The 27,797-nt window shown below is 34.3% G+C and overlaps 2 protein-coding genes and 1 pseudogene across 2 annotated transcripts; all 3 read left to right on the top strand.

Moving 5' to 3' along the window:
- Positions 1–1,913: 1,913 nt before the first annotated feature.
- On the top strand, positions 1,914–4,372 carry LOC21389395 (putative vacuolar protein sorting-associated protein 13F). Its single transcript, XM_010094785.2, has 4 exons — positions 1,914–2,330; positions 2,949–3,037; positions 3,156–4,170; positions 4,248–4,372. The coding sequence occupies exons 1-4, from the start codon at positions 2,241–2,243 to the stop codon at positions 4,326–4,328; spliced, it is 1,275 nt and encodes a 424-aa protein (XP_010093087.1). The 5' UTR covers positions 1,914–2,240; the 3' UTR covers positions 4,329–4,372.
- Positions 4,373–4,579: 207 nt separating this feature from the next.
- Positions 4,580–8,455, top strand: LOC21389396 (annotated as a pseudogene).
- A 7,472-nt stretch (positions 8,456–15,927) lies between these two features.
- On the top strand, positions 15,928–21,446 carry LOC21389398 (MDIS1-interacting receptor like kinase 2). The gene is made up of 3 exons (XM_024163393.1): positions 15,928–16,581; positions 16,644–19,674; positions 20,736–21,446. Exons 1-3 carry the CDS (start codon positions 16,288–16,290, stop codon positions 21,107–21,109), a joined length of 3,699 nt encoding a protein of 1,232 aa, XP_024019161.1. The 5' UTR covers positions 15,928–16,287; the 3' UTR covers positions 21,110–21,446.
- Positions 21,447–27,797: the final 6,351 nt, after the last annotated feature.

Here is a 27,797-nt window from a genome sequence, read left to right on the forward strand (position 1 = left end):
ATTTTAATGGGAGGTAAGTTCGATGGAACCTTTAATTTTGGTTTAAAATGAAGCTAAAACCTATCCAAGTTTAAAAATGTATGTAATCTAACAAGGGTTTGAATTGATTTTTGGGTTCAAACCCATCACAACCCTCTAACCAAACAGGAGACTTGTGTCGAGCACAATATAGACATAAACCGCAAATCGGCCTAATTCTTTAATTTTGAAAATTTTAAAAGAATTTATTGTTTTGAATATTAGTCGAGTTGACAAAACACGACTTGATCGACATATCTAAACAATAGATCAATTATTGCATCAACAAATCATAAAAAAATAAATACTCATAAATTTTGTGAATACATAATCTTTGCCGTTAACTCTTATAAAAAAGTACATGTACATGGTTTGTTATCATTTTGTATAAGTTTATTATTTACATCACTCTAAATGAATCAATCCAATAGTCTTAGGCTCCATTCACTTCACATGTTCGAATTGTGTGGGTTTAAATATATATGTAGGTTTATTATGGTTTGAATTAGCATTTAGTTGTGCAAGGTCTAAAAAGGGAATAAAATTGAACCATTGTTTGGTTAAATTGTTAGAAGTATGGGTTTTTTTTTATTTAAAAAAAATGCAAGCGGAAATGAGTTGAGTGAAAGATATTTTGGGTTAGAATCCAAATAACTTTAATGGGAGGTAAGTTCGATAGAACCTTTAATTATGGTTTAAAATGAAGCTAAAACCTATCCAAGTTTAAAAATGTATGTAATCTAACAAGGGTTTGAATTGATTTTTGGGTTCAAACCCATCACAACCCTCTAACCAAACAGGAGGCTTGTGTCGAGCACAATATAGACATAAACCGCAAATCAGCCTAATTCTTTAATTTTGAAAATTTTAAAAGAATTTGTTGTTTTGAATATTAGTCGAGCTGACAAAACACGACTTGATCGACATATCTAAACAATAGATCAATTATTACATCAACAAATCATAAAAAAATAAATACTCATAAATTTTGTGAATACATAATCTTTACCGTTAACTCTTATAAAAAAGTACATGTACATGGTTTGTTATCATTTTGTATAAGTTTATTATTTACATCACTCTAAATAATTGAGTTGCATTATGACTTTTTATTTCCCCTTTATTAATTGAATAATAGCTATTTATTTTTAATTAAAGTGACATAGATAATATTTTTTTATTATCTAGATTTGTATTTATGGTTGTACACCACAATTCGTGGAGACTTGCTTTAGTAGTCTCTGTAAAAAATAATTACTTATAGTCTCTTACTTTTAAGTTATCATATATGTATTAGAATCTATCTATTATGTATCTTTTTCAATTTAATGTGATTTTCATAAGATTTAATGATCAAATATTGAGACTAAGGATGGATTATCGGAGAAACACTTTGGTTGTGTTTAGAATTGATTTCGTTTTTATTTTTTACGTTTTTCGAGAAAAAAAATGAAAACGTTTTTAAAACGATGTTTGACACAATAAAGATAAAAAAAGAAATGAAAATGATTTTTTGATTTAGTGTAAAATAAAAGAGAAATAAATAATTACTTTTAATCATTTTTTATTTTTATTTTCTCATCTCTTAATAAAACTACTAAATATATTTTTAAAAATAATTTATATTTAAAATTAAAAACATTTTTATTTTTATTTTTATATAAAAAATAAAATTATTTTAGATAAAGGCACCACCCTCTAATTCTTATGGCTCATCTAAAAAGTAAAGTGCCCAAAGAAGAAGAAGAAAAGGAAAACAATTCAAGGACTGATGGTCCCAACATTGCCAATTAGATGGACGGTGCAGATTAGTTGACACGGAAAGTTTCAGCCTGCGAAAAGTTTAACAACAACCCTTCTAGGAAACGGCAAAAATAACAGGCTGTGATCACACAATCATGAATTCCATCTCCAACGGTCACTTGCTTTGAAAGAACATAAACAATTCCTCTTTCTTAACAAAAAAAACCAAAAATAAATTAATTATAGCCATATGGCCCCCCAACACTCAAGTTCATGACCGTTTTGTCCTTTCCCCTTTTACCTTGCCCAAACGCTCCCCTGTCTTCTCCCTCTCCTCCTCTCTCACATTTTCTACGAAACATGTTTTTGAATCAACAGATGAGAATCTTCTGCTGAACAGATCTTTCTTTTGCAGAAAGACGCACTCTTTGAGAAAGAAAGAAAAAGGACAGAGAGAGAGAAAGCAAACCATCTCTCTAATGGGTTGCTTTCTTGCCTGTTTTGGAACTTCCAAAAACGATCGCAGACGCAGGAAACAGAGGAACCAGGTTCAGCCCCGGCTTCACCAGGTGAGTCTCGTTCTTCAAGCTCGTTTTCTCAGTTTTCGTATTTGTGTGTTTGTTTGTTTGGTTTCCTTGAAAATGCGAGAAAGGAGGGGAATTTGGTGGCGGTTTTTTGTTATTTTCTTTCCGTTTTTGGATTTTTAGTTTGTTAATGATTGTTAGCGAGGTCAAATTGTTACTGAATTCGGAAATTTGGGCTCAGTCAAGTTAGGGTTTTCGTTTTTCGTGTTTAAGTAGCCAAACAGAGCTCAATTCACGGATAACCTTTTTCCTGTCGAACTCCACTGGAACTGAACTCCGAAAACTATTTTTGCGGAGAAATGAAGGTCCTTACTTGCATGTTTACCTGTTTTCTCAGTTTCCTCACTTGCATGTTTGTTTGGATTCCTGGAAAATGCGAGAAAGGAAGGGAAATTGGTGGTAGTTTTTTGGTGTTTTCTTTTCCCTTTTTGGAGTTTTAGTTTGTAAATGGCCGGTAGCTAGGTCAAATTGTTACTGGATTAGAAAATTTTGATTGAGTCAAGTTAGGGTTTTTGTTTCTCGGGTTCAAGTAGCCAAACAGAGCTGAATTCATGGATAACCTTTTTCCTATCAAACTCGTCTGAAACTGAACTTTTTTTGCAGAGAAATGAAAGTCCCAAAGCCGTACAATCTGCTGTCTCTTCCGTACAGGTCGAGTCCGAAAATCTCGTTAGCTTGGTTTCGGTTGTCCGGTGAGTAATATATGACCTTTCTGTTTGTTCACCAAACACGAAATCTTCTATTTCTCATGAACGGTCTTATTTTTTCTTTTGGTATTTATAAAAAAAATTGTGAGCTTTCGGTGTGCAGAGAGGAGCAACCTAACTTGAGTCCAAGGAAGAAAGTGACTTTTGATTCAAATGTCAGAACCTATGAGCATGTTTCAACCTATGACGATTCAGATCTTTTACGAGAGAGTGAAGATTTTGAGAAAAAGGAGGAGGACGATTTGGGAAAATTAAGCCTATCTAAGTCTCCATCTGAAGATAGTTCGGTGACTTCGAGCTTGGGGTCGTATCCTCCAAACCATAGGTATCAGAATTGCAGGGAAAGCGATGATGAAGATGAAGAATTGGATTTTGAGGATAGCGATCTTGATGATGAGGACGAGAACGGTGATGAAGATGATGGGGAGGTAGAGTATGAAGACGAAGTCATTGAACTGAGCAGAGCAAGCGAGGAGGTTAATAGTCCTATGCCGGTGTCTGGTTTGCTTGAGAGTGAGGTACTGAACAAGAATGTTAGAGACAGGAGTGCTTATGTTCACTCTGTGCTAAACCCAGTTGAGAATCTTACCCAATGGAAAGCTGTCAAAGCGAGAGGTAAACCAAAAACGAGGCCTCAGATTCAGAAAGAGAACTTCACACTAGATCAAGAAGAACCAAGGATTTCGTTTAACTCGGAACCAGCATTCAAGGATTTATCTCTCAGCTCCAAATCTAAAACCGATCAACCTGTTAAGCCAAAACAAGAAATGGCAGTTGATGCTAGCCTTTCAAATTGGCTGGTTTCCCCGGAGTCCACACCAGTTAACAAGACTAGCACGTTCGCTTTCGATAATCTTTCGCCTGGGAGATGCACATCTCAAGGATCAAACTCGGTGAGAAGCCAAGAGGATAGGCCAATTTTGGGTGCCTTGACTGTTGAAGAGATCAGGCAGTTCTCAGCTTCATCTTCACCTCGAAAGTCCCCAAGCCGAAGCCCCGATGAGATGCCCATAATAGGGACTGTTGGGACCTACTGGAACAACACAGGGCCTGCCAAGGATTCTGGATCAGCCACTTCACTTAAAGGGATACCAAACACGACCAGCAAGTATAGAGAGGTACATTTTAAGTAAGATTTATGGGAATCTCATATCATAGATGTTAAGTTTCTGATGTGAGTTTTATGGGATTTCAGGACAAAAGAGTAAATTGGCATACTACCCCATTTGAGACGAGGTTGGAGAGAGCTTTGAATAGAGGAGCTTCTGAGGCATAATCCTACTTAGTAGTACTACCAGCGCACGTTAGATGAACTAGTGATTTTTTTTTTTTTTTTTTGTGCGGTGATTTTTTTGTTGTGTGTTTGGCTTCTGTATTTTTTCATTCTTTTGTGAATTATATAAATTTGTTTGTTGCGTGACATTTGCTTGCCTTGTAACCTTTACTGGTTGAATGAAATATATATATATATGTTGATTCTTTTCCTTCTCTGCTGAAATACTAGTGATAGCAACTGTAATTGAAGACATGGATAGGAGGCATTATAAAAGCATTCCCTTGACCTTCCAATACATTTGCTTGAAATGTATTAACATAAATAAAGCGTTATCCTCATTTAACCATTAATTTTTGAATTCAATGATCATAAATTATCCAAAAAATGAGACTCAGTAGTCAGTAAGCAGCATATGTAATAATGGATCGTGATGTGTTTTCAATTGAAATTTTCTATGCTTAAATGTTTTGAATATTCATCCCATCTTTAGCTTTTTTTTTTTAAAAAAAAAAAAAATTATTTTAGTGAGAGTATGATAAAAATAGTTTTCTTTTCTTTTTGGAGTCCGTGGAAAAATGTGTTTTTTTTTTTGGCTAGTGATGGAAAAATATGTTGTTCCTTAGGAAAAGTCATGTTTTTAGCCGGTGTTTTGAGCTAAAAGATGACATGTAACGGTTTCATCTAAAGCTTACCGTTGTTTTATTTTGGGATAAAATTATTTTGGTATCTTATATTATAGTGAAACATATTTTTAATACTTTATATTTTTTATAATATTAAAACAGTACCTGACCTTTTTAAAATATTTGCTTTATATCTTGAAGTTAATTCTTCATATCCTGAAATTAATGTCCAAATTACTCTACTTATTAATTAAATAGAAATCAATATTTTTTTTAAAAAAAATCTAAAAACATTTCAAAATATTAAAATATTTAAAAGAAAATAACAAATTAAAAAAATTCATATTTTTTCTAGATCTATTAATTTTTAATTAATTAAATATTGCGATACTTTTTGATTGATAGTGACACTCGGATAATGGGATTGGAATTTGATTCTTCCCCTTTTTTAATTTTTAAATCATTATCACATATTCATGAAAGTATTCCATTTTCCTATTCTGATTAGCACATTCATAATATGGTGCGTATAGGATCTTATAAACGATCATGAGACATGTATATAAGGAATTTCTTTATTAGTATAGTCTTAGTTTTTAACTGTCAGATCTAGTTAAAATTACATTAGATTAAAAAGTATATAGAATAGATAAATTTTAATACAAATTTAATTTAACGGTTGAAAATAAGAAACTGCCAATAATTTATTTTTGCAGGACTACCAGAAAAAGCCCTATATATATACACAACAAAAACAATTCAGCAATTGACTATACGTTTGCAAGTTAAGCATAGTGAGGCTGCTTGACTTGGTTGGATCTCTTTAGTGGTAGATTTGACAGCCGAAAAATAGGCGGCATTTTCAAGCACAAGAAGTACTAAAAAATGAATCTCGTGGTCAAGTTGGAGGGCCAGGATTATATAGCAAAGCAAATTTATCATCCACTAGAGAGCACTTTAACTTTTGAAAACCATCTCTCTGAAAACCTTTCTGGTCCAAGTCCATCTCTGAAGAATCTGGCTGTGTTAAGACATTTCTGAAAACCATCTCTCTGGTCCAAGTCCATCGCTGTGGAATCTCAAAAGGCTCTTGTCTCTACAACTATTTTATAACAACCTTCACGGCACAATCCCACCCGAAATCGGTAACATAAAGTCCTTGGTTATCTTTGATGTCAATACTAACCAACTTCATGGAGAGTTGCCAGATACCATTTCTCGCCACACAAACATAACAGCTTTCTTTGTGTACTCCAATAATTTCTTCGGAAGCATTCCAAGAAATTTTGGTAGAAGCAATTCTAAGCTGAGCCACATTATGTTTTCGAACAACAGCTTCTCTGGAGAACTCCCAAAAGACATTTGTAGCGCACTCCCTAGTAAACAACAACAGTCTTACGGGAAAGCCACTCTCGGAGAACACGGCAAATTGTTCGCAGTTCACAAGAGTAAGGCTTAATGGGAGCCATTTCAACAATGAAAGGCTAAAAAATGTTTTATGTGCTTATCCGTATCTTGAATTCATTGATTTTAGTTACAATCAATTTGTTGGAGAATTGCCACAGGAGTGGGGAGACTCTGCAGAAACCTCACAAAGTTGCAAGTGGAGAGAAACAAAATTTCTTGCAACATCCCACATGAGCTTGGAAAGTTGACTAAGCTGAAACTTTTGAGCCTTGCTTCCAACCACTTAAGCGGAGAAATTCCATCCGAACTGGGGAATCTAAGTCAATTGTTCGAGCTCAATCTACACAATAATCATTTGAAAGGTGAAATCCCTCAGAGTCTAGCCAATTTAAGTGAACTGCAATATCTTGATTTGTCAGCAAACAATTTAACAGGTACCATACCAAAACGGCTTGGCAATTGCGAAAAACTAGTGAGCATAAACCTCAGCCACAATTTTCTTTCAGGTTAAATACCTTTGGAGCTAGGCAACTTGATTTCCTTGCAATATCTGCTGGATCTTAGCAGCAATCCATTATCTGAACAGATATTCTCATCTTTCTTTAAGCTTACAAAGCTAGAAGTTCTTAATGTCGCGCATAACTATTTGTCCGGAAGAATTCCACCTTTGTTTTCCAGCATGATTAGCCTGCGTTCCAATGATTGTTCCCACAACAACTTGACAGGTCCAATCCCACTTGGAAGCATTTTTCGGAACATGGCGGCAAGTGATTTTGTTGGAAACCCCGGTTTGTGTGGAAATCTTACCGGCCTTATTCCATGCAAAAGGTTCACTAAGAAAAGCAACAAGTTTCTCATTCTTGTCCTTAGTCTCGTTTGTGGTCTAGCAGTCTTTGCAACTGTTACAACTCTCATATTGTGTCACAAATTCAAAGTGGTTGATAAAGAAAGGAGGCAAAACCAGAACGAAAATGAAGTTGAGTCTTTGATATGGGAAAATGAAGGAAAATTCACTTTTGGGGAGATAGTGAAGGCCGCAGAAGATTTTGATGACAAGTATTGCATTGGGAAAGGAGGTTTCGGTACTGTTTACAAGGCGGTTTTGCAATCGGGATTGGTTCTTGCAGTTAAGAGGCTGTATATGTCAGATTCTAGTGATATTTCAGAGACAAGTCGAACAAGCTTCCAGAATGAGCTAGAGACTCTGACGGAGATCCGACACCATAACATCATCAAGCTTTATGGGTTTTGTTCAAGGAAGGGTTGTATGTACTTGGTGTATGAATAAGCAAAGAGACTTGCCAAGGCATTTGTACAGTCATTCTGAAAACAGGCCAGGGAATGTAATTGTCTGGGATGCTGCAAGGACTTGCACCACGACTGCTCTCCGCCGATCGTGCACCGCGACGTGACTCTGAACAATGTCTTACTTGGAGCAGATTCAGTTCAAAGATTGTCGGACTTTGGCATAGCAAGATTGTTGAGCCCCTGATTCCTCCAACTGGACAAATGTTGCTGGCTCGTACGGCTACATGGCTCCGGGTAATAAATTGATACTAATCCAATTTTCAATACTGCACTTCTTAAAGGCATACATGCCAATTGGAAATTTGCATGTTTTACTTTAGTATACTTTTCCTCAAAATCCGATGCGTCAATTTTGTGATGTCTAAGAAATATTTCGCTAATCAAGAGCTTATTAATTGGTTGCTCATGTGCAGAACTGGCTTTCACAATGCGGGTCACAGAAAAGTGTGATGTGTATAGTTTTGGAGTGGTGGCTTTGGAAATCATGATGGGAAGGCACACTGGTGAACTTCTGGAATCGATGTCTGCGCCGTCGAACTCATCATCAGACAATGAGGAACTGCTATTGAAGGACGTGTTAGACCAGCGGCTGCTGCCTCCGACGGGTAGCTTATCGGTGGCGGTCGTGTTAGTGGTGAGCTTAGCGTTGTTTTGCACAAAAGCTTCTCCTGAGTTACGACCCACCACGAGTTCTATGGCGCAACAACTATCGGCAGGACCCGTAGCACTTTCCTCTCGGAGCCGTTGAGAACACTAACCATTAAGGGTGCGTTTGATAGTTGGCTCTGATTCTTGATCTTGATTCAGAATTAATGTTTGTTTAAAGTAATTTTAAATTATAATTCAAAATCAGTATTTAGTTTAGATGATTATGAATTATGATTCAAAATCTGATGTAATATTTTAAACTATGTCAAATCATAATTCTAAAACTATCACCTATTGATTTAAGGTGATTCAAACCATTTATTCTGAATCATGATTTAAACCTAAAATTATAGATGATAGTTCTAATTTCAAAATCATTATTAAAATCACCTTAATTTAAATCTTCATACCAATCAAACCCTAAAAAACTTGCAGGCCTTCAGTAATAGAAGAACGAACTTTCTTGTTGTAGTGGGAGATTATGATCTTACCGCACAGTGTGTAGCTTATCATCATAAATAGGTTTTCTTTCGCTTGCTGTTTTTTTTCCCCCTTCAGTTAAAGAACGAGAAATGTTTGTACTCTTGTATTGCATGTGCTGGTCCTTATATAAACGTGTCGTTTTCCTTTTTCAATGCTATTATTTTTTTTTCTCTTTGGCTACAGTTTAGTTCAAAACGACTTATCACTTTTCCGTCATGATGTCGTTTAAGTAAAAAAGAAAATGACAGGAAATTCATGTTTAAAATCCTGTTCGTATAGAGAAAACGACAGATGTCTAGGTTACTGGAAAAGTGACATGCCATACAATTGAACAGAAGCGTGAAGCCGTTTATAATTTCAAGATGTCGTATAGTATATTGGTATGTTTTACAAAATATAAATGGTAAAGCATTGCTATGGATCTTAAAAATCCTTTAACTAATCCCTCAACAATTGTTCCTTCCATTTTTCCTTACCAAACAACTTCTAAATTATTTTGATTATGCCACTTTTTACCATACCTTGTAGGGATGTCATGATTACACACTAGGTTTTTAATATCATGTTAAAAGCTTCCTCTTGACAAAATTTAACATATTTCATAGCACACATTTTATCAATTTGAGCAACCCCATGGTTAAAATAATTCTTTTACCTTAAAATTTGATCAAATTTTTCAAAAAAGAAAAAGATTTTTAATATGAAACTAAAAACACAAGGAATGATCGCGTCATTTCTTAAAGCACACAATAAAATGTGATCTTGTCATATGACACATGAGAGGTTTAGATACTTATTTATTTATTTATTTTGCGTGTATTTTAACTAAAGCCTCTTCCTTAACGAAATGATAAACACGCAAAGAAACAAAAATGCGCTTCTATTCTTATGGAAAACGTTATTACGAAATATGGTCTCTGGTTGTATGCAAACGACAACCGGCCTTAAGTGTATTACGGCATTATGTTTGGTTGAGGGATTTGTTCCCTGATTCGAATCATGATTCGTGATTCGTTACAATATTTTTTCTCATAAAAAATACACGTAAATCAAAAATGGTTCGAATCACATAGTTTGAATCTTCCAACCAAACGTCTTAGATAAGCATAGTGAACCACTTTACTTGATTGTCATCTTTTTGTGTTTGGTAGGGCAGAAAAGAGAGATGAAAGAAAATAGTAGATAGATTTTAGAGAGAAAAATTAAGTTTTAAGTTGTTTGATAGAAAGAAAATGAGAAAGAAATTTAAATGAAAATTTATGGAGTTCATTAATTTTTAATTCTTCTAACTTCGAAAAGAAAAGGGAAGAAAAAAAATTTAACAAACAAATAACGTGTAAAATAATAATTTAACATTCATTATTCATCATATTTTTATTTATATTAAAATATTATTATAAAATATTTTAAATTTAATATTTTTTTATTTTTATTTCTTTTCTACCAAATTACGTGAGATAAAATTATTTTACTTCTACTTCTTTTCTCTTTTTTATTTATTCTACCAAACATAGCATTTAAAGTTTGGTTCAGTGCCGAGAATCTTCCCCAAGCACGTAAGAAATGTTAAAAGTTAAAACGTAGGAGTGTGACTCGGGCTCCGTGATCTGTGTAGTTGACGTTGACGTTGACTGTAACTCTTGACTGTTGACTGATGACTCTTGACTTTAAGATCACGCGAACCACCTTATAATGCCCAAAAGCTTCATTAACCAATCAACCGGTGTGTGTATTTCTCTCAATCAACCATTTTTTAATTAGGAAGAAAGCTTGGATGCGTTTCTCTTTTTTAGAGTCAGTTTAGTTTGTTAATTTAAATTTTTAATTTAAGTTGAGATATAATTTTTATAATAAAAAAATTAAATATGTCTATTTTTAAAATTTTTTTACTATAACAAAACTCAATTTTTAAACTAAAATCGATGAAATAGTGAAGACGTTTGTTTCTTGTATTTGTTACTGATTCTGAATCATGATTTATGGTTCTCTACAGTGTTTTTCTTTCACAAAAAACACACATAAAATGAAAATGATTCTGAATTATTATACCCGTTCACTTCGCTGATTCGAGTTTGTAATTCGAGTTGAGATTTAATTTTGTGTGAGAGCTTTTTACTGTAGTAAAAAAGTTAGATGTGACTGTTTCTGATAACTTTTTACTGTAGCAACACTCAAATTCTAAACTCGAATCGGTGAAATAAACATGGTCTAAATTTATGAACCAAACGTCTACTTAATTTCTTTTAACTCGATTAGTCTTTCTCTTTAATAAACTCTTTTTAAAACACTAAAAAACTATTAGAGTGTTAGTGAATTCGGTAACCACCGATTAAACTAAAGATAATATACATTTTGTTTATGAACGATTTTGCCAATTTAAAATTTTTTAAAAAAGCCAATCAAACCATTAATATGTAAATGATTTGATCGACTTATAACTTTGAATAAAATAAATCCTAACATGTAAAACTCGGTCTTGTAAAATTAACTATTAGATTCTTTTAGAAAGTTCTTTCTTAAAAAAAATATATACTTATCTTTTTCTCTCTGTCTTCGTACATCTTATCTTTTTTATAACTTAATAATATTATTTTTAAGGTTTTATAATTTATAGTAAAATTTTTAACTGGATTGATTTAAATTTTTCACATGTAATATAATTATAAGTTTAAACCGATCAAACCTCTTATATATAAATGATGTGATTTTATGTAATCTCTCTTAAAAATTTCAAAACGATCAAACCTTTTATAATTAATTTGTTTGATGTAATCTTTTTAAAAATTTCATACCAACGAAATCGATTGAGAATACATTAATATTTTTAGTATAGTTAGTGGGTTTTCTTTTAAATCATGAACACTTTACTCAACCTAATCTCATTGGAAAATTTTAAAGGGCATATCCAGTTTACGGACCCCACTGTCATTGTCTGTTTTATATAAATTATAAAGTAAAGTATTAAGAGACTTTTTTTTTATACGTCAACATATCGATAGATTAAATTTTTTGTCCGTTAAATTTACATAAAAACACGTAAACATTAAAAAATACACAGATATAACAGTTAGAAAAGACCTACTGATACGCCGGGTGTATCAGAGAATCTCCTAAGTATTAATTGGTTTGTAAAAATATCTTTTAGTTAAATGACCGTTTGAAAGGTATACTAAAAAGATGTTTGGGTTCATTGATGGAAACTTTATGAGAGAGTAATTTTGAAATTCAAACTCTTTGACATAAAAAATTCTATAACAAAATCATAATTTAAGTTTAAGTATAACTTTCAAATAATTCCTAAACCAGGATCACTCTCACAAATAATCTATACATAATCTATATCTATACATAATAAAAACAGTTAAAAAGACTCTCTTCGCTCATGTTGCCACGCGACGGCATGAGAGAAGAGTGCTCTTTTTATTACTATTTTTTTTCTTATTTTTTTTACTGTTACTCTTTTATTTTATTATTTTTTATCTTTATTTGACTTTCTTTTTGTGTTTTCATTTTTTTTTAATATTTTCTCTGATAGAATCTCTTTATCGTTGAGATCAGTTTTCTAACCGTCAGATATGATTAAAATAAAAATACCCTTTTTAATACTCTTTTTTTTCAATCTTCATTTGGCATTCTTTTTGTGTTTTTCTCTTTTTAGAACTTTCTATGATGAGAATTCTTTATCGTGAGAGCAGTTTCTAACAGTTTGATATAGTCAAAATAAAAAGATCTTTTTCTATTTAATATAATTTAATTTAACAAATATAAAAGAGTAAGAACTCTTTTCTATGTGACAGTCCCTCTTTTTACTTCTTTTTTTTTTCATTTCTTTACTTTTTTATTTTTAAATTATTTTTTTAATGTTTTTTATATTTTAATATTTCTTGTGTTTTTTAAAAATATATATTTTTTCTCACTTTACTCTTATGAAAGTGATTTTTTCACGTATTCTTATTTTACTTTTTGTCCATGGTTAAAATAACTTTATTTAAATGTGTCCATAGTTAATTACTTTCCGTGTAATTCTTATTATTTTAAAGGTTATCTTTATACATATTTATTTTTTTAAAATAAATTTAACAAAAAAAATTCTTAAATAGTTGTATAAATAAATTTATCTTCGGTAAATAATAATTTTTTTAGGTGTTTACAATAAAAAATACATACAGAACACCTTAGTCAAGCTGCTATAAACTAAAAAAATGAAATATCTAGTTGAGCCATGATGAACATATAATTGGTCGCTTTTTTGAATAGATTACACTTTCAGAAACATTTTCCACAATGCACATTTATTAGTTTTGAAATCAAAAGCTTGATTTAAAGTCAGTGGACTTGTCAATTCAGCTATTACACCATATGGAATGCGTCAAGATAGGAGAACGGATTTTCTATGATATACATGGGGTCGTAATGATTCTACTGTTCTACCAAAAAAATTATGGTCTATTTCATTATCCTTATCATTGATTGTTTATTCGTAAATCAAACACGGTGTGAAAGTCTTTATTTACTGAGAAAAAATAATGAGCGTGTTTATAACTTATTTTAAAATAATTTTATTTTTTATATGAAAATGAAAATAAAAATGAAAATGTTTTTAATTTAAGACAGAAATTATTTTTAAAAATGTGTTTGATAGTTTTATCAAGATATTATTTTCAGTATAAAAAACTCATTAATGTCTCTATCTTTTTCTCTCTGCTCGAGAGAGGTGAAAATGAAAATAAAAAATGAAAAACGACTAAAAGTCGTTTTTCATTTCTCTCTCATTTTACACTAAACCAAAAAATCATTTTAATTTATGTTTTTTATTTTTATTGCGCCAAACGTCATTTTAGAAACGTTTTTATTTTTTCTTTCTCAAAAAACATAAAAAATAAAAACGTGATCAATTCCAAACACGGCCGATATATCATTTGCATTCAAATTCATTCCTTCTTCAACATAAAACGAGATATTTTTTGTTTATGTATGACAGGATGAATCGTTTATTACAGAAATGAGATTATAACCAATAACGTCTCTTTGTAGGAAATGACACTTCTACGTTCAGTGTCGTTTCAGAAACGCCGTTATTTCGTAGTCGGTTTTTTTTTTTTTTTTTTTTTTTAATACTTAGTCGACATGTTTTTTTATGCAAATGGTCGTTTTTCTCAAACGACGAATTAAATTGATGTCGTCGACTATTATTAAAAAATTAAAGGAAACCAAACGCCGTGTTTTGCATTAGACAAAACAGTGTCGGTCTCGGTAATATATATATATATATATATATATATATATATATATATTCCTGAATGGCGTTGTTCCATTGAAAGAAATGAGACATGTCAATTTTAATTGTGCAATTCATTATGGGAAGCAATTACAAATTAAAACAGGTGGGAAATTTAAATCATCTACATATTACTCAAAATTCGAACTCTTCAATTTATAATCTAAAATTCCAAATTCAATTTTTACTACTGAAGAGTTTTTCTAAGCAATGTCAGTCTTAAGAGCTCACGAGATTCAAGTTCTATAAATTCTTAGGCTCAGACATTTCCTCACTAGTATATTTATTAACAATATTTACATCATTCGTTACAATTATACGTGCAAAATAAAAGTCTTTAAATCCCAAAACAATCAAAAGTCTTTAATACCTTTTACAAAGAACCCGAACTTAGTCAAAAGGAGCGTCCCACATCATTCATTACTGAATAAGCTTTGTGCCAAACTAGTTATTACTTGGTCATATTGAAAAACAAAATCATCATAATTCAACGACAACGTGAGTTTCACTTCTGAACTTGAAGCGTGTACGGACAACTACTAGATCTAGATGGGGTCTGGCTATGAAATACATCCTGGGTTGATTTCTTGTATATTGTCATTTGATAGTGAAAGGCTTCTCGCTGTCAGCATAAAAATATTGAACACTCCAAAATGTCGTTTTTTTGTTTGTGTTTTTTGTTTTGGGTTTTAAAAGTCAATAAAGTGTGGTCACAATTGCATTCAAACACACCAATCATAACCCATTTCTAATAGGGGATGCACTGTAATAAATATTTCCCCCTCGTTCCATATTTGTGATTCTGTTTTTTTTCTGTTGTTTCTGAAGCACCATATACAACACTAATTTGGATGAAGCAATGGAGCCGGGCGAAATGATAAAATTTTAAAAGAAAAAAGAAAAAGACTTAAAAAGGGTTCTTCCCTGCTCCATGGTATAAAATATGCAGCTCCCCCATTTATTTATACTTTATACCCCTATAATATGATATCCGTTTCATTTTAATATCATTTTGATGATACTATTTTAATGTTAGGTCCATCAATGGAAAAAAAACCTCGACTTTTCTTCCTCAGTACCTAATTTTATACATTATTTATTTTTTATTTATATAAATAGACTTGTTTTTCTAAAGCTCTCGTAAGTCAAGATAATTTTTGTGGAAATCCCTAATATGAAAAGAAGAATATAAGGCTTGAGTTGGGGTTGGTGCTTACTTCTATGTAGCAATTAAAATTGGATATAGTGGTCAGAAGACTCGGAACCTTACACAGAAAATGCAGGCTGATTTTCCTTTGCATCACGTGGTTTCTTCACGGTCTTTGAAGTATGAAAAAGGAATATTCAATACCACAAGGTCATGTTTAATAGCTTATATTATATTGTATAAAATGCATTATATTATGTTATATTATTATACTACAATACGGTGTTTAATTTCACGACGTATTGTATAAAGAATCAAAATGTAAAAAATAATTTTAAGGTTAAAATATCATTTTTCAAAAGTTTAGGATCAAAATATAATTTTTCAAAAATTTTAGGGTCAAAAATGAAATTTTATAAAAATTTTAAAGTCAAAGTGTAATTTTATAAAAGTTTTAGGATTAAAATATAATTTAATAAATATAAAATTTACATTGTGTCCCTTAAATTTTTTAACAATTATAAATTCCGTCGTGACTATAACCTCTAATTGTGTTCAATATCAATATAAATTATTAATTCACTATAAAATAATACAATATAATACGTTAAAAATGATCCGTATTTAATAATACAATATAGACCGTATTAATTTATAAAATATAATAATTACACTAAATATTATATTATTATATTATTACACGTAATCTAATAAGGGTCAATATGCCGTAAATGTTGATGGTAAGCGCGTCTTCAATTAGCTTTCTGGCTTGTACGTTGCCAAGTTGTTGCTTGTATTCAAACATTGGCCCACATCGCTTTTGCGATTGTCGTTTTCAGCCTTAATTTTCTCAGTTGAATACCAACAGCTTCCCATTACTTGTAAGCAACTCTGTTTTAACAGAGTTTGAAAGAGCTCTGCCACGAGAGAAAACCCAAAAAAAAAAAAAACAAATAATAATAATATACGTTACAGCAGTGCCTTAAAACTGTAATGTATATCTTCTTATAAGGGAGTGAAACCAGATCATCCAGATCAAACCTTGGCCAAAAGGAAGTCAACAAGATGAAAACAGTTCAAAAAACTGCCTTTTCTCTTCTCTTTGGTATCCTCTTGCTTACCTTGCTTCCCCTCAAGATCACTTCCTCGCCAAGAACACAAGCGGAAGCCCTGGTCAAATGGAAGAACAGCCTGACTTCCTCACCATCTTCTCTGAATTCGTGGTCTCTCAGCAACGTCAACAATCTCTGCAACTGGACTTCCATTGTCTGCGACAACTCCACGGGAGAAGTCTCCGAAATAAACCTCTCCGGCTCGGAGCTGACGGGAACACTAGACCAGTTTAACTTCACACCGTTTGTTACGGAGAAGTCTCCGAAATAAACCTCCCCGACTCGGAGCTGACGGGAACACTAGACCAGTTTAACTTCACACCGTTTGTTAACATCACTGTTTTCAACCTCAACAAGAACAATCTCGTCGGGACAATTCCGCCGGCCATTGGTAACTTGTCAAGGCTCACTTTGTTGGACCTGAGTGACAACGATATTGTGGGAGAAATACCTGTGGAGATCAGCCAATTAACAGAGCTTCAGTTTCTGAATCTTCACAACAACTATCTCAACGACAGCATCCCTTATCAACTGGGCACTCTGCAAAAGGTATGGTACTTGGACCTTGGCGCAAACTACTTGAACAATTCTGACTGGTCTAGGTTTTCAGGCATGCCTTTGTTAACGTATCTTGATCTTTATTTGAATTTCCTTGCCGGAGAATTCCCAGATTTCATATCAAAGTGCGGGAACTTAACGTTCCTTGACCTCTCTCAAAACAATTTCTCCGGCCCAATACCAGAACCTGTATTTACCAATCTAGGCAAGCTCGAATATCTCAATCTCACTAGTAACCAATTTGAGGGACCCTTGTCACCAAACATTTCAAAGCTTTCCAATCTCAAGCACCTCCGCATAGCAATTAACCCGTTTGGTGGTCAAATTCCAGATGAGATTGGTTCCATAACTGGTCTTGAAACTGTTGAACTGTATCAAAATTCCTTACAAGGAAAAATACCTTCTTCAATAGGCAACCTCAGGTCGCTATCCTCCCTTGACCTTCACAAAAATTTCTTGAACGCTTCAATCCCTTCAGAGCTTGGATTTTGTTCTAACCTTACCTTTTTGGCTCTTGCTGAGAATCAACTCCGTCATGAACTTCCTTCGTCACTAAACAAGTTGAGCAACGTTGCCCAACTTGGTTTATCTGATAATTTCCTTTCTGGTCCCCTTTCTCCTGACCTGTTTAGCAACTGGACTGCACTGATCTCTTTACAGCTTCAAAACAATAGCTTCAATGGGCAAATTCCACCAGAAATCGAGAAGTTGACGAACCTTCAATACCTTTTTCTTTACCAAAATGACTTCTCTGGCCCAATTCCCTCTGAGATAGGAAACTTGAAGAACTTGATGAACCTAGACCTCTCAGGAAACAACCTCTCAGGTCCAATTCCAATTACACTGTGGAATCTCACAAAGCTCCAGTCTATGCAACTTTTCTACAACAAACTTGAAGGTACAATTCCTCGGGAGATTGGAAATTTGGTGGCCCTAACAAACTTTGATGTCAACTCCAACCAATTGTCGGGAGAATTGCCGGATGCTATTTCTAGCCTCACTAACTTACAGATTATCTCAGTGTTCACAAATAATTTGTCAGGAAGAATTCCCCGTGATTTTGGAAAGAATAGTCCTAACTTGACAGTTGTAAGCTTTTCCAACAACACCTTCTCTGGAGAACTGCCACCAGAATTGTGTAGCGGATTTTCTCTGGAGACATTGACAGTAAACAACAACAGCTTCACAGGGTCATTGCCTGAGTGCTTGAGAAACTGCTCAAGATTAGGCCGAGTGCGGCTTGACAAGAACAAGTTCAGCGGAAACATTACAAATGCATTTGGTCTTCATGGAAGTCTTACGTTAATCTACGCTAGTGACAACCAATTTGTTGGTCAATTGTCAAGTCAGTGGGGAAAATGCAAAAATCTCACCGACATGGAGATGGACAGAAACAAAATTGGTGGTGAAATTCCACCTGAGCTAGGAACACTGACTGAGTTGCAAAAATTGAGGCTCGATTCCAATGACTTGACAGGGGAAATTCCAACCCAATTGGGAAATCTACGCAAACTGTTCACGCTCACCCTCAGCAACAATCACTTGGCTGGGCAAATCCCTCAAGCTCTCTCCAGTCTAACCAGCCTTGACACTCTCGATCTCTCAGCGAACAACATCACAGGGAGAATACCAAAATGGATGGAGAATTACAATAAATTATCAAGCCTGAACCTCAGCCACAACATTCTATCAGGTGAAATACCTCAAGAGCTCGGAAACTTAGAAAATTTGCGGTACATGTTGGACCTGAGCAGCAACAATCTCTCCGGCCAAATCCCCTCAAACCTTGTCAAGCTCAACAAGTTAGAGATTCTCAACCTCTCGCACAATCACCTCACCGGCAAAATTCCGGCGTCGTTTTCCAACATGAATAGTCTAACCTCCGTCGACTTCTCCTACAACAACCTGACCGGTCCAATCCCCACCGGACTCGCCTTCGGCAACAAATCCGCAAATGCCTTTCTTGGAAACCCCAATCTGTGTGGAAACATCGAAGGTCTTGATCCTTGCACTAAATCCTCAGACAACAAATCATCAAGCAATAAAACCACAAAGATCCTAATCGGCGTTCTGGTCCCCGTCTGTGCCATAATCATCTTCGCCAGCGTCACTTTCATCGTCCTCACACTGCGGAACAAATCTAAACTCCTCGACGACGAGGAGAGGAGATCGAACAGGTACGATGGCCACCACGAATCCATGATCTGGGAGAAAGAAGGGAAATTCACCTTCCGAGAGATCGTGAAGACCACAGATGATTTCGACGAGAAATTCTGCATCGGAAAAGGTGGTTTCGGGAGCGTCTACAAGGCGTTGCTCACATCCGGACTCGCCGTCGCCGTCAAACTCCTGAACGTGACGGACTCCGACGACATCCCGAAGCTGAACCGGCTAAGCTTCCAGAACGAGATCAAGACCCTGACGGAGGTCCGGCACCGGAACATCATCAAGCTGTACGGATTCTGTTCCCGGAGAGGGTGTATGTACCTGGTGTACGAGTTTGTGCCGAGGGGGAGTTTGGCGAAGGTGCTGTACGGATTGGAGAGCGAGGAGCTTGGGTGGGGGACGAGGATGAAGATAGTGCAGGGGCTGGCCCACGCGCTGGCGTACTTGCACCACGACTGCTCGCCGGCGATCGTTCACCGGGACGTGTCCCTCAACAATGTGCTGCTGGAGTGGGATTTCGAGCCCAAGCTTTCTGACTTCGGCACCGCCAGATTGCTCAGCCCTGACTCCTCCAATTGGACCAATGTCGCTGGGTCCTACGGATACATGGCCCCAGGTAAAGTTTACATTTTTTTATTTATTTTTATTTTTTTAATGTTTTTGACGGTTTAATTTTTATTTATTAGATTTTTGGTTGAAGTTTTATGATGGTTTATATTGATAACTCTTTTTTTACTGATGGGAGGAGGAAAACTGGGGATTAAACATTTAATAGGATTTAATCTTGTTTTTGGTATAAATAATGATTCAAGCGTTATATCGAATAGTCTAAGCTATTTTCACGAATAAGGGGAAAAAAAGGATCGATACCTTTTGCCAAAAGTAAGTCCCGAGTGATTTTAAAAGATCAATTCTTGTAAAAAAATAAAAAATAAAAAATAAATAAAAACTGTTATACTATTTTTTTTTTCCTAAGTGATGTGGTAGATAAATTGTTATTTTTTTTATTAGTAGCTGTTATACTATTTTTTTTTTCTAAGTGATATGGTACATAAATTGTCATTTTGTTTATTAATAGCTTCTTTTTTTGTTTTGGGGTAAAGATTTCCAACATTGCTCATGAACCATATCATTCTCAATCAAACTATCTAGGTGTATTTATTATTCAATGCTTCTTTTTACTGTTAGTTTGGGAATATGTATGCTGATGTGTTGGCCATGTTCATTTCACCGAGTTTAGAATTCAAGTTTTGCTACAGTAAAAAGCTCTCAGAAACAATCACATCTAACTTTTTTGCTACAGTAAAAAGCTCTCACACAAAATCACATCTCAACTCGAATTACAAACTCGAATAAGCGAAGTGAACGGACCCTTATTTTGTCCAAATCAACAAGAAAGGAAATTGGATTCCTGAGTCTGTTCTCTCAAAATCAGTAAATTCACTTAAAACAAAGAAGAAGCTAATGTTGACTCCTGAAGCTGCAAGTAAAAAATGAAATACCCAATTCCTATTCATTGTACATAAAAGTGTCATTAAAGTACATATTTTGAACCATTTATTAGCATATTGAATCATAGGTGTGCGGTTGCAACTATATTTCAAGTCATGCCGATTTTGCTTGATGCGTGTTCTTTAATAAGATGACTTTGTGTGAATTTTTTTATCTAAAAAACAGAGTTGGCACAGACAATGAGGGTAACAGACAAGAGTGATGTGTACAGTTTTGGAGTTGTGGCATTGGAAGTAATGATGGGAAGGCACCCTGGGGAAATGCTAGAATCTCTATCTGTATCATCAAGAATGTCATCAAATGATAAGGAATTGCTTCTCAAGGATATGTTAGACCAAAGGCTGGAGCCCCCGGAGGGTGAACTAGCGGAGGCAGTGGTTTTCATGGCTTCCGTGGCATTGATGTGCGTGCGCACCAATCCAGACGGGCGGCCGCACATGCGTTTCGTGGTGCAGGAACTATCGGCTCGCACTCAGCCTTACCTGTCAGAACCATTTGCCTCCATAACCATCAACAAGTTGACAGGTCATCAGAAGTAGAGGAAATTTTGAGTTGTTGGATTTTTCCACAATTTAAGGAGCTATAGGTCTTGCTTATAATTGTTTATAGTTGTTTGTATATTGTTTTACTCAATGTTTAATCAAGAAGAGTATGAATTTTGAGTCTCCAAATATATGCTTGTATAGCTAGAATGAATAATAAGGTTGGCACTTTTTTCGCTATGGACAAAAACTTTGGTGAGAGATTCTATAAGTAAGGAAAATTATGTCATGTACTAGTCTTTAGATGTTGGCAGGGTCTAATATTGACCTGCTTATAAGTTTTGATACTTCTTCAGCATGTGCTATACATAAACCGCGTTTAATTCTGTGGAAATTGTTGGTTTTACAGCTACTCTCTCTTTTTCTCTCTGATACTGATACAATATGTTCATAATCAAATACTAGAACAACTTTGAAAACTAACGTATCCTGTGATTATTGCTTTTTCTTTAATTCAAAAGTTGACTTTCAATTGTTGGAATGAGTGTTCTCTGCTTCTAATTCTGGTTATCTCATTATATTTAATAGACACCCAACCACTTTTGCTTCATATCCACAGATTTCGTTTTTTCCGCAAACTAGATTTCTTTATGAGATTGTAACATAGGAAATGAACATTTTTGTGTGAAGAGCCAATTGAGGTGACACAAACGTGAGCCAATGCACATTCCTGACTTTGATGCAAATCTGAAAGTAAACTGCAAAGTAACATTTAATGATTATGGGTGACGATATTGTATTAATTATGTAACTGTAGTGTAAACCTATAGCAATGCAATCGAAAACGCAGCCATTCTTTCTTTTTTTTTTAGGGGCGTGATTAATGAAACAAATTAATTTTGAGCAAAAATAATGGTTCAGTTTGCTTTGGCAAGGAAGGATCAATGCTGACCCAAATCACCATGAAAATCAAAGCGAGAAGAATCGACTAAATGACAACAATGGTAGGAGACCTGCTTCTCATTACAGTAGAGTTTGTGTCAACTCCAGCCATGACTTCAAGGAGACCATGGAAGGCAGCAAAAAGGTGAGCGGAGACACCACCAATGACACGGAATTGCTCATTATGCCACCAGTCCTCAATGCTAACACCACTCCAACGGTTAAACTTGTTGGGTTTCCACAATTTGAGGAGCTATAGGTCTTGCTTATAAATGTTTATTTTGTATATTGTAATTCTCGATGTTAGGCCAGAAGTGTCAATTTTGACTTTTCCAAATATAATCTTGTATTTTTTAGCCAGAATGAGAATATACTTTGTACTTCACCCCTGGTTGGCGAGGTCCTAATTCTCAAGGATGTCTTTCTTCCTAGGGGGAATTTAAAAAAAAAAAAAAAATTTCGGTCATAGTTGCTATAATTGCTGAAAATTATGTCACGTATTACCCTTCAGATATTGACAGGGTCTGGTATTTACCTGCTAAAAAGTTTTTATACTTGTTCAGCATGTACTATAGAGAATTTAATGCTCTGTGGAAATTGTTGGTTTTTTTTTTTTTTCCCTCGTAGTGGAAATTGTTGGTTTTACGGCTCCTCTTTCTTTTTCTGACTGAAATAACATGTTCATAATCAAATATAAGAACAATTTTGGACGCATGATTCTTGTATTCGTCAATAATTTTGAATCATGATTTATAATTTTTTATAATATTTTTTTTTTTATAAAAAATACACATAAAATAAAAATAATTTTAAATACATGAACTAAACGTCAATTATCACGTAGTTATTGCTTTTTCATTAATTCAAAAGTTGACTTTGGGCTGTCGGAGTGCGTTTGGTCATCTCGTTATTTCATAGACTTTTAAGAGCCAACCACTTTTGCGTCCACTTATTGTTGAGATTGATTGTGTCATAGGAAACGAACCCTGTGTTAAGAGCCAATTGATGGAATAAAGACCAGAGCCAATGATAATGACTTTGATGTCATTGTGGAAGTGAAATATCTAAGATACATTCTATTGGAGAAATTCAGAATTGAGAGGATGAAAAGAATAGAGAATACAAAAAGAGTGTAATGACTGAGAAAATTCTAAATTTTAAATAATACAATTTATTTATTTAAGCTAAGGATTTTCCTAGAAAATATTATGTGACTGAAGGATTTATGAAATCAATATATGTATTCCTAAATTCTGTAGCAGATTTCATGTTAAGTTCATGTTTTCGATCAAGTAAATTCGATCGATAAATTCTTGCCGTACTTTAAGGCGGAATAATTTTCAGTACAAGTATAGTTTGAGAATCTTAATTTCAAGAATCTCCAAACACAGCATGATGTTAGCAGCGTAAAAAAAAAACGCACTGACATTTTTAAAGAAGAGAAAATCCTTAATTGCCAGACAGCTAGGTTAAAGTCACAAGATAGATACCTATAGTAGAAGGGTACAATGTGAGCTAAGGAGTTGACACCGTCAGAAATAATGTCACTCCCGGGATATAATGCAGAAAAGTTAAATTTAGAATTTATTCAGTCTAGAATTAATTTCAAGACTTGAAACAGTTTAAGATATTACGCGAGTAAGAATTTAACGTGATATCAAAGCAGACGAGGATTTAAAAGTTGAACTGTAAATAAGTAGTAGAAAAAAAAGAGAACTGTCAGAAACAAGAATTTCCTGTCAGCTAAGTACCCTTTACAGTCAGTATGATTTTTACCTGATTCAAAGGTAACTTAAGAGAGTGGACTAAAGTACAAGGGGTAGGATTTATTTTTCTCTCTCTCCTTCTCCACTTTGGCCGGCCATGCATAGAAAAATTAGAGCCAAAATTGGCTAGTTGAGTGTGCTAGGGGATTACATGATAAGGTGTGATGGGATTGTGTCAAATCAACTATTGGACATAAATGCTTACCACACTTCCTTCTTGAAGCACACCACCGGCCATGCAAAAAAAAAATAGAGCCAAAATTAGCTAGTTGAGTGTGCAAGTTGATGACATGTTAAGGTGATGTGATTATAGTGGTTGAAAGGAAATTAATGGCAAATTTGCTTCTCCTTTTCTCCTTCCAAAACCGGCCAAGAAAGGGGGACTTTAACCAAAAATTTGGTTGAATGATGGAGTGGAATTGGTGTTAAAAAAATAGTTTCCAAGTTGCCTATAAAAGGAACCAACATAGGATAAGCTTCATTTTTTTTCTCCTAGCTTTTTCCCCACTCAAAAATCCGGCCACACACTCTCCATTTCCTCTCAAATATTTTCTCCCACTCTCCAAATCTTGAGCCACTAGCACACCATAGAAGAAGAAGAAGGAGATTAAGGGATTCTAGGAGGAGACTAGTCAAGCATTCCTCTAAGGGTAAAGAAACTCTAAATCCTCTCTTTTTCATGTTTTGGGAAAGTTTGAAATAGAGAAATATTCTTCTCAAATTTCCTTATACTCTTATAGTTTCAAGCCATTAACAATCCTAGAGGAGTTCAAGGGTTTTTCAAGAGAAAGAGAGAATTCTTCAAGGGAAAGTTCTTAAACTCCCCTCCATTAATTTCTAGCCAACTTTAAGCTTGGATTTATGGATGTAAATTTGTGGTTCTTGAAGAGATAAGATTGTAATAAGGGTGTGTGAGTTTTATGTTGGTTTTGTGAGTTTTGAGGTTAGTTTGATGTGGTATGTTTATGCTTAATCTAAGTTGCTTATTTTCAAATTAGAGGAAAAATTTTCCGGTGACTTTGACCGCGAAAATGAGGACCATAGAGCGAGAGTTTTTAATGTTTTAAAGCTTGAACTTATAGCCCTGGATGTTTTGAACATTTTCGGTTACTATGACAAAACCTAATTTTAACTCTAAAACCAAGTTTGAAGCCATTTGGCAAAAACGGACAAGCTGTCCAACACAGTTTCGAAAAAAAAACTGGCAGCCACTGGTTCAGCCAAACGGGACCCTTAGAAGCTGAATCTCGATTTTTCACAAAAGTGACAATTTTATATTTCGACGAGATGAAGAAATTTGATGAAGAAAAGATTTTCAAAATCCGACCCTAAGAGGTACTAAAACACAGATTCCCGAAACGGCACAGTTTTTGACTAAAACAGTTTCAAGAAAAACAACAGCTACGGCTTTCAGCCAAACGGGGCCTTTAGAGGCCGAGATGAGAAGCTATACGGCTCAACTCCAACATAATTGCTCTGATATAGCTGGCTCTTTTAGGCACTTGGATATTTCCCAACAACTCCGGTCCATTTATGGTTATTGCTTCTGTGAACATAGTAGCTAAATAATCCCAACGCGTTACATAAGGCAGATATTGTATAATTGTTCGGTTTTCCGCAATTTTTTCCATTCCTCGGTGTAAATAGCCTAATATTGGTTCACAGTCAATAACATCTTCACCATCGAGAGTAACGATGAGTCGAAGAACACCATGCATTGATGGGTGGTGGGGACCCATATTTACTATCATGAGGTCTTTTCTTGGAGCTGGTATATTCATAGGTTTTTCTTTTTCCTCGATTGATTCTTTCATGAATTACTGAAAAGCGAAAATAAGTTCATTAAAATAAAAAAAAATCAAGATCTAATAAATCAAATAATTCAATAATTCAAAACGCTTCCTCAAATTCAAATTAACGCATTTTTGATTCCCGAATATCTAACTGATTAATTAATTCTTTATAACGTATTCTATTGTTCTTTGACAAATAAGACAGCATCCTTTGGCGTTTTCCCAAAATTTTACGGAGGCCTCTCTGAGATAAATAGTCTTTTCTGTGCAATTCCAAATGTGAAGAAAGTTTTCGTATCCTATTAGTGAGGCTTAGTATTTGAAATGTAACAGACCCCCTGTTTTTTTCTTTTTCTTCGTGTGAAATAACCGAGATGAATGACTTTTTTATCATAAAATGAAATCTTCCCCCCCACCGGCCCTTATTGCTTTGCTAGATTTTTTTATTGATCAATAATAATAATGTTATTCATTTTTTTTTTTTTATTTGGCATACACAATACAATAATCTTAATTTTGTGAATAATCTTAATTTTGTGAATAATTTCCAATTTGAAAATTGTATTCGAATAGGTAAATAAGGGAGGTAACTCCAGCTCCACAAGGGAGAAAAAAAAATAACAATAATGTCCTTCGACTCAAGGGAGGCATTCAAGTTATAATCACGGTGTCGTGGGGGACCTTGCAAACCCTCACGTTCTGATGATTGCGCACCAGTGGTACGTGAGCACTCGGGCCCATCAGTAAGAAAGATAGGATAAGATAATAAGATTATGATAAGACATCATAATTAAGCATAATCAGCTCATGCATATTTATTCATGTGTACTTACAGTTATTTTGTGAGATATAGTTCCTACTTGCTGAGCGAAAGCTTAATCAAATATGTTCATACTGTAGGTAAGAAACCTATCAGCAATTCTTGAAGGGCAATGGCGAACGGCAGACGAATGGTGGAGATGGGAATGGATACCGCTCACGCAGTTATTTTCCACAGTAAGTTTAAGAAAAATCATGTATATGTCTATATGATTCAAAAGTTTCAAGTATGTATGTTTAAAAAGTATACGTACATATGTATGTTAAGAAAACCAAGGTTGTAACTAACAACCCTAGTTTTGAGTATTTAAGTTTTAGAATGTTACAGTACATGCAACAAATAAATGAATTTTAAACATGACGATTTAAATGAGTAATTTTAGAAGGACTTTAAGATGTACTTGAATTTAAGATTTCTCACGAAATCCGTTTTAAAGTCAAATGAGATGGCCGATTGAAATGACTAGTTTTAGAAAAGCTTTTAAAGAGTATTTAAAACAAGAGTTCAAATGCTATTCCATTTGAAGGATATTCCTAAAATGTTTTATCTTAACTAAAATTAAGAAAAGCTTTAAGAAATTTAGTGATTCACTTATTTGAAATTATTGTTACAAATTATGAAAGTATTCCTTCTTATATAAAAAAAAAAAAAATGTTCCGCATATTTTAAGAAACCCCAGTAAGTACAAGTTAAAGTTTAAGTTACAGTGGCGGCCTCATAGGAGGGGCGTCACAAAGAGAATTTGAGGCGTATATGAATACTTTTCTTTAAGGTTTTATTTGCCATCACTTCTCAAAGTTTGCTAACGAGTTTTAAAATGGCAAATTACCACCAAAATACAACAAACCCTTTAACACAATATCCAGCAAAAATATTGAGTTCCAGAACAATAATAATATCTGTATTTTCTGAAATCCATTATAAAAAGACAGGGATGTATCCATCCTCTTTAAGTGTTACAACCTTTCACATAAATATACCTTTTCAATTTGATGGTTATCTTTTATATGCTGATGCACTTATATCAATAGTTATTTCTATTGTTAATAAGTGCTCAGATATGTGAGAAAACATATCACAAATAGATGCAATGGTTCGAGACCTTTTCAAATCACTAAAACGCACGAAAACACATTTTCCGTTAATAATTTGCGCTGCAGCGCCCAAGAGGCACGCTGCAGCGCATGGGCTTAGCAAAACAGACCCGAGAGGTCTGTTCTGCGCAGGCTGCAGCGCCCAAGCGCGCTGCAGCGCGCGCTTGTGTCAGCCCACTCTTCCCGAATGTGTTTAATCCAATTTTGTGATATCAAAATTGAGAGATATATTACAATCTCTCTAACAATTCCCCACTAGATTGTAATATTTCTTCAGAATTAACAACGATAAACACATACATACATGAAGGTATCTTTCGATTTTAACCT

The sequence above is a fragment of the Morus notabilis genome, unplaced genomic scaffold (genome assembly GCF_000414095.1).
Source record: "Morus notabilis unplaced genomic scaffold, ASM41409v2 Scaffold267, whole genome shotgun sequence".
NCBI classification, from domain to species: domain Eukaryota; kingdom Viridiplantae; phylum Streptophyta; class Magnoliopsida; order Rosales; family Moraceae; genus Morus; species Morus notabilis.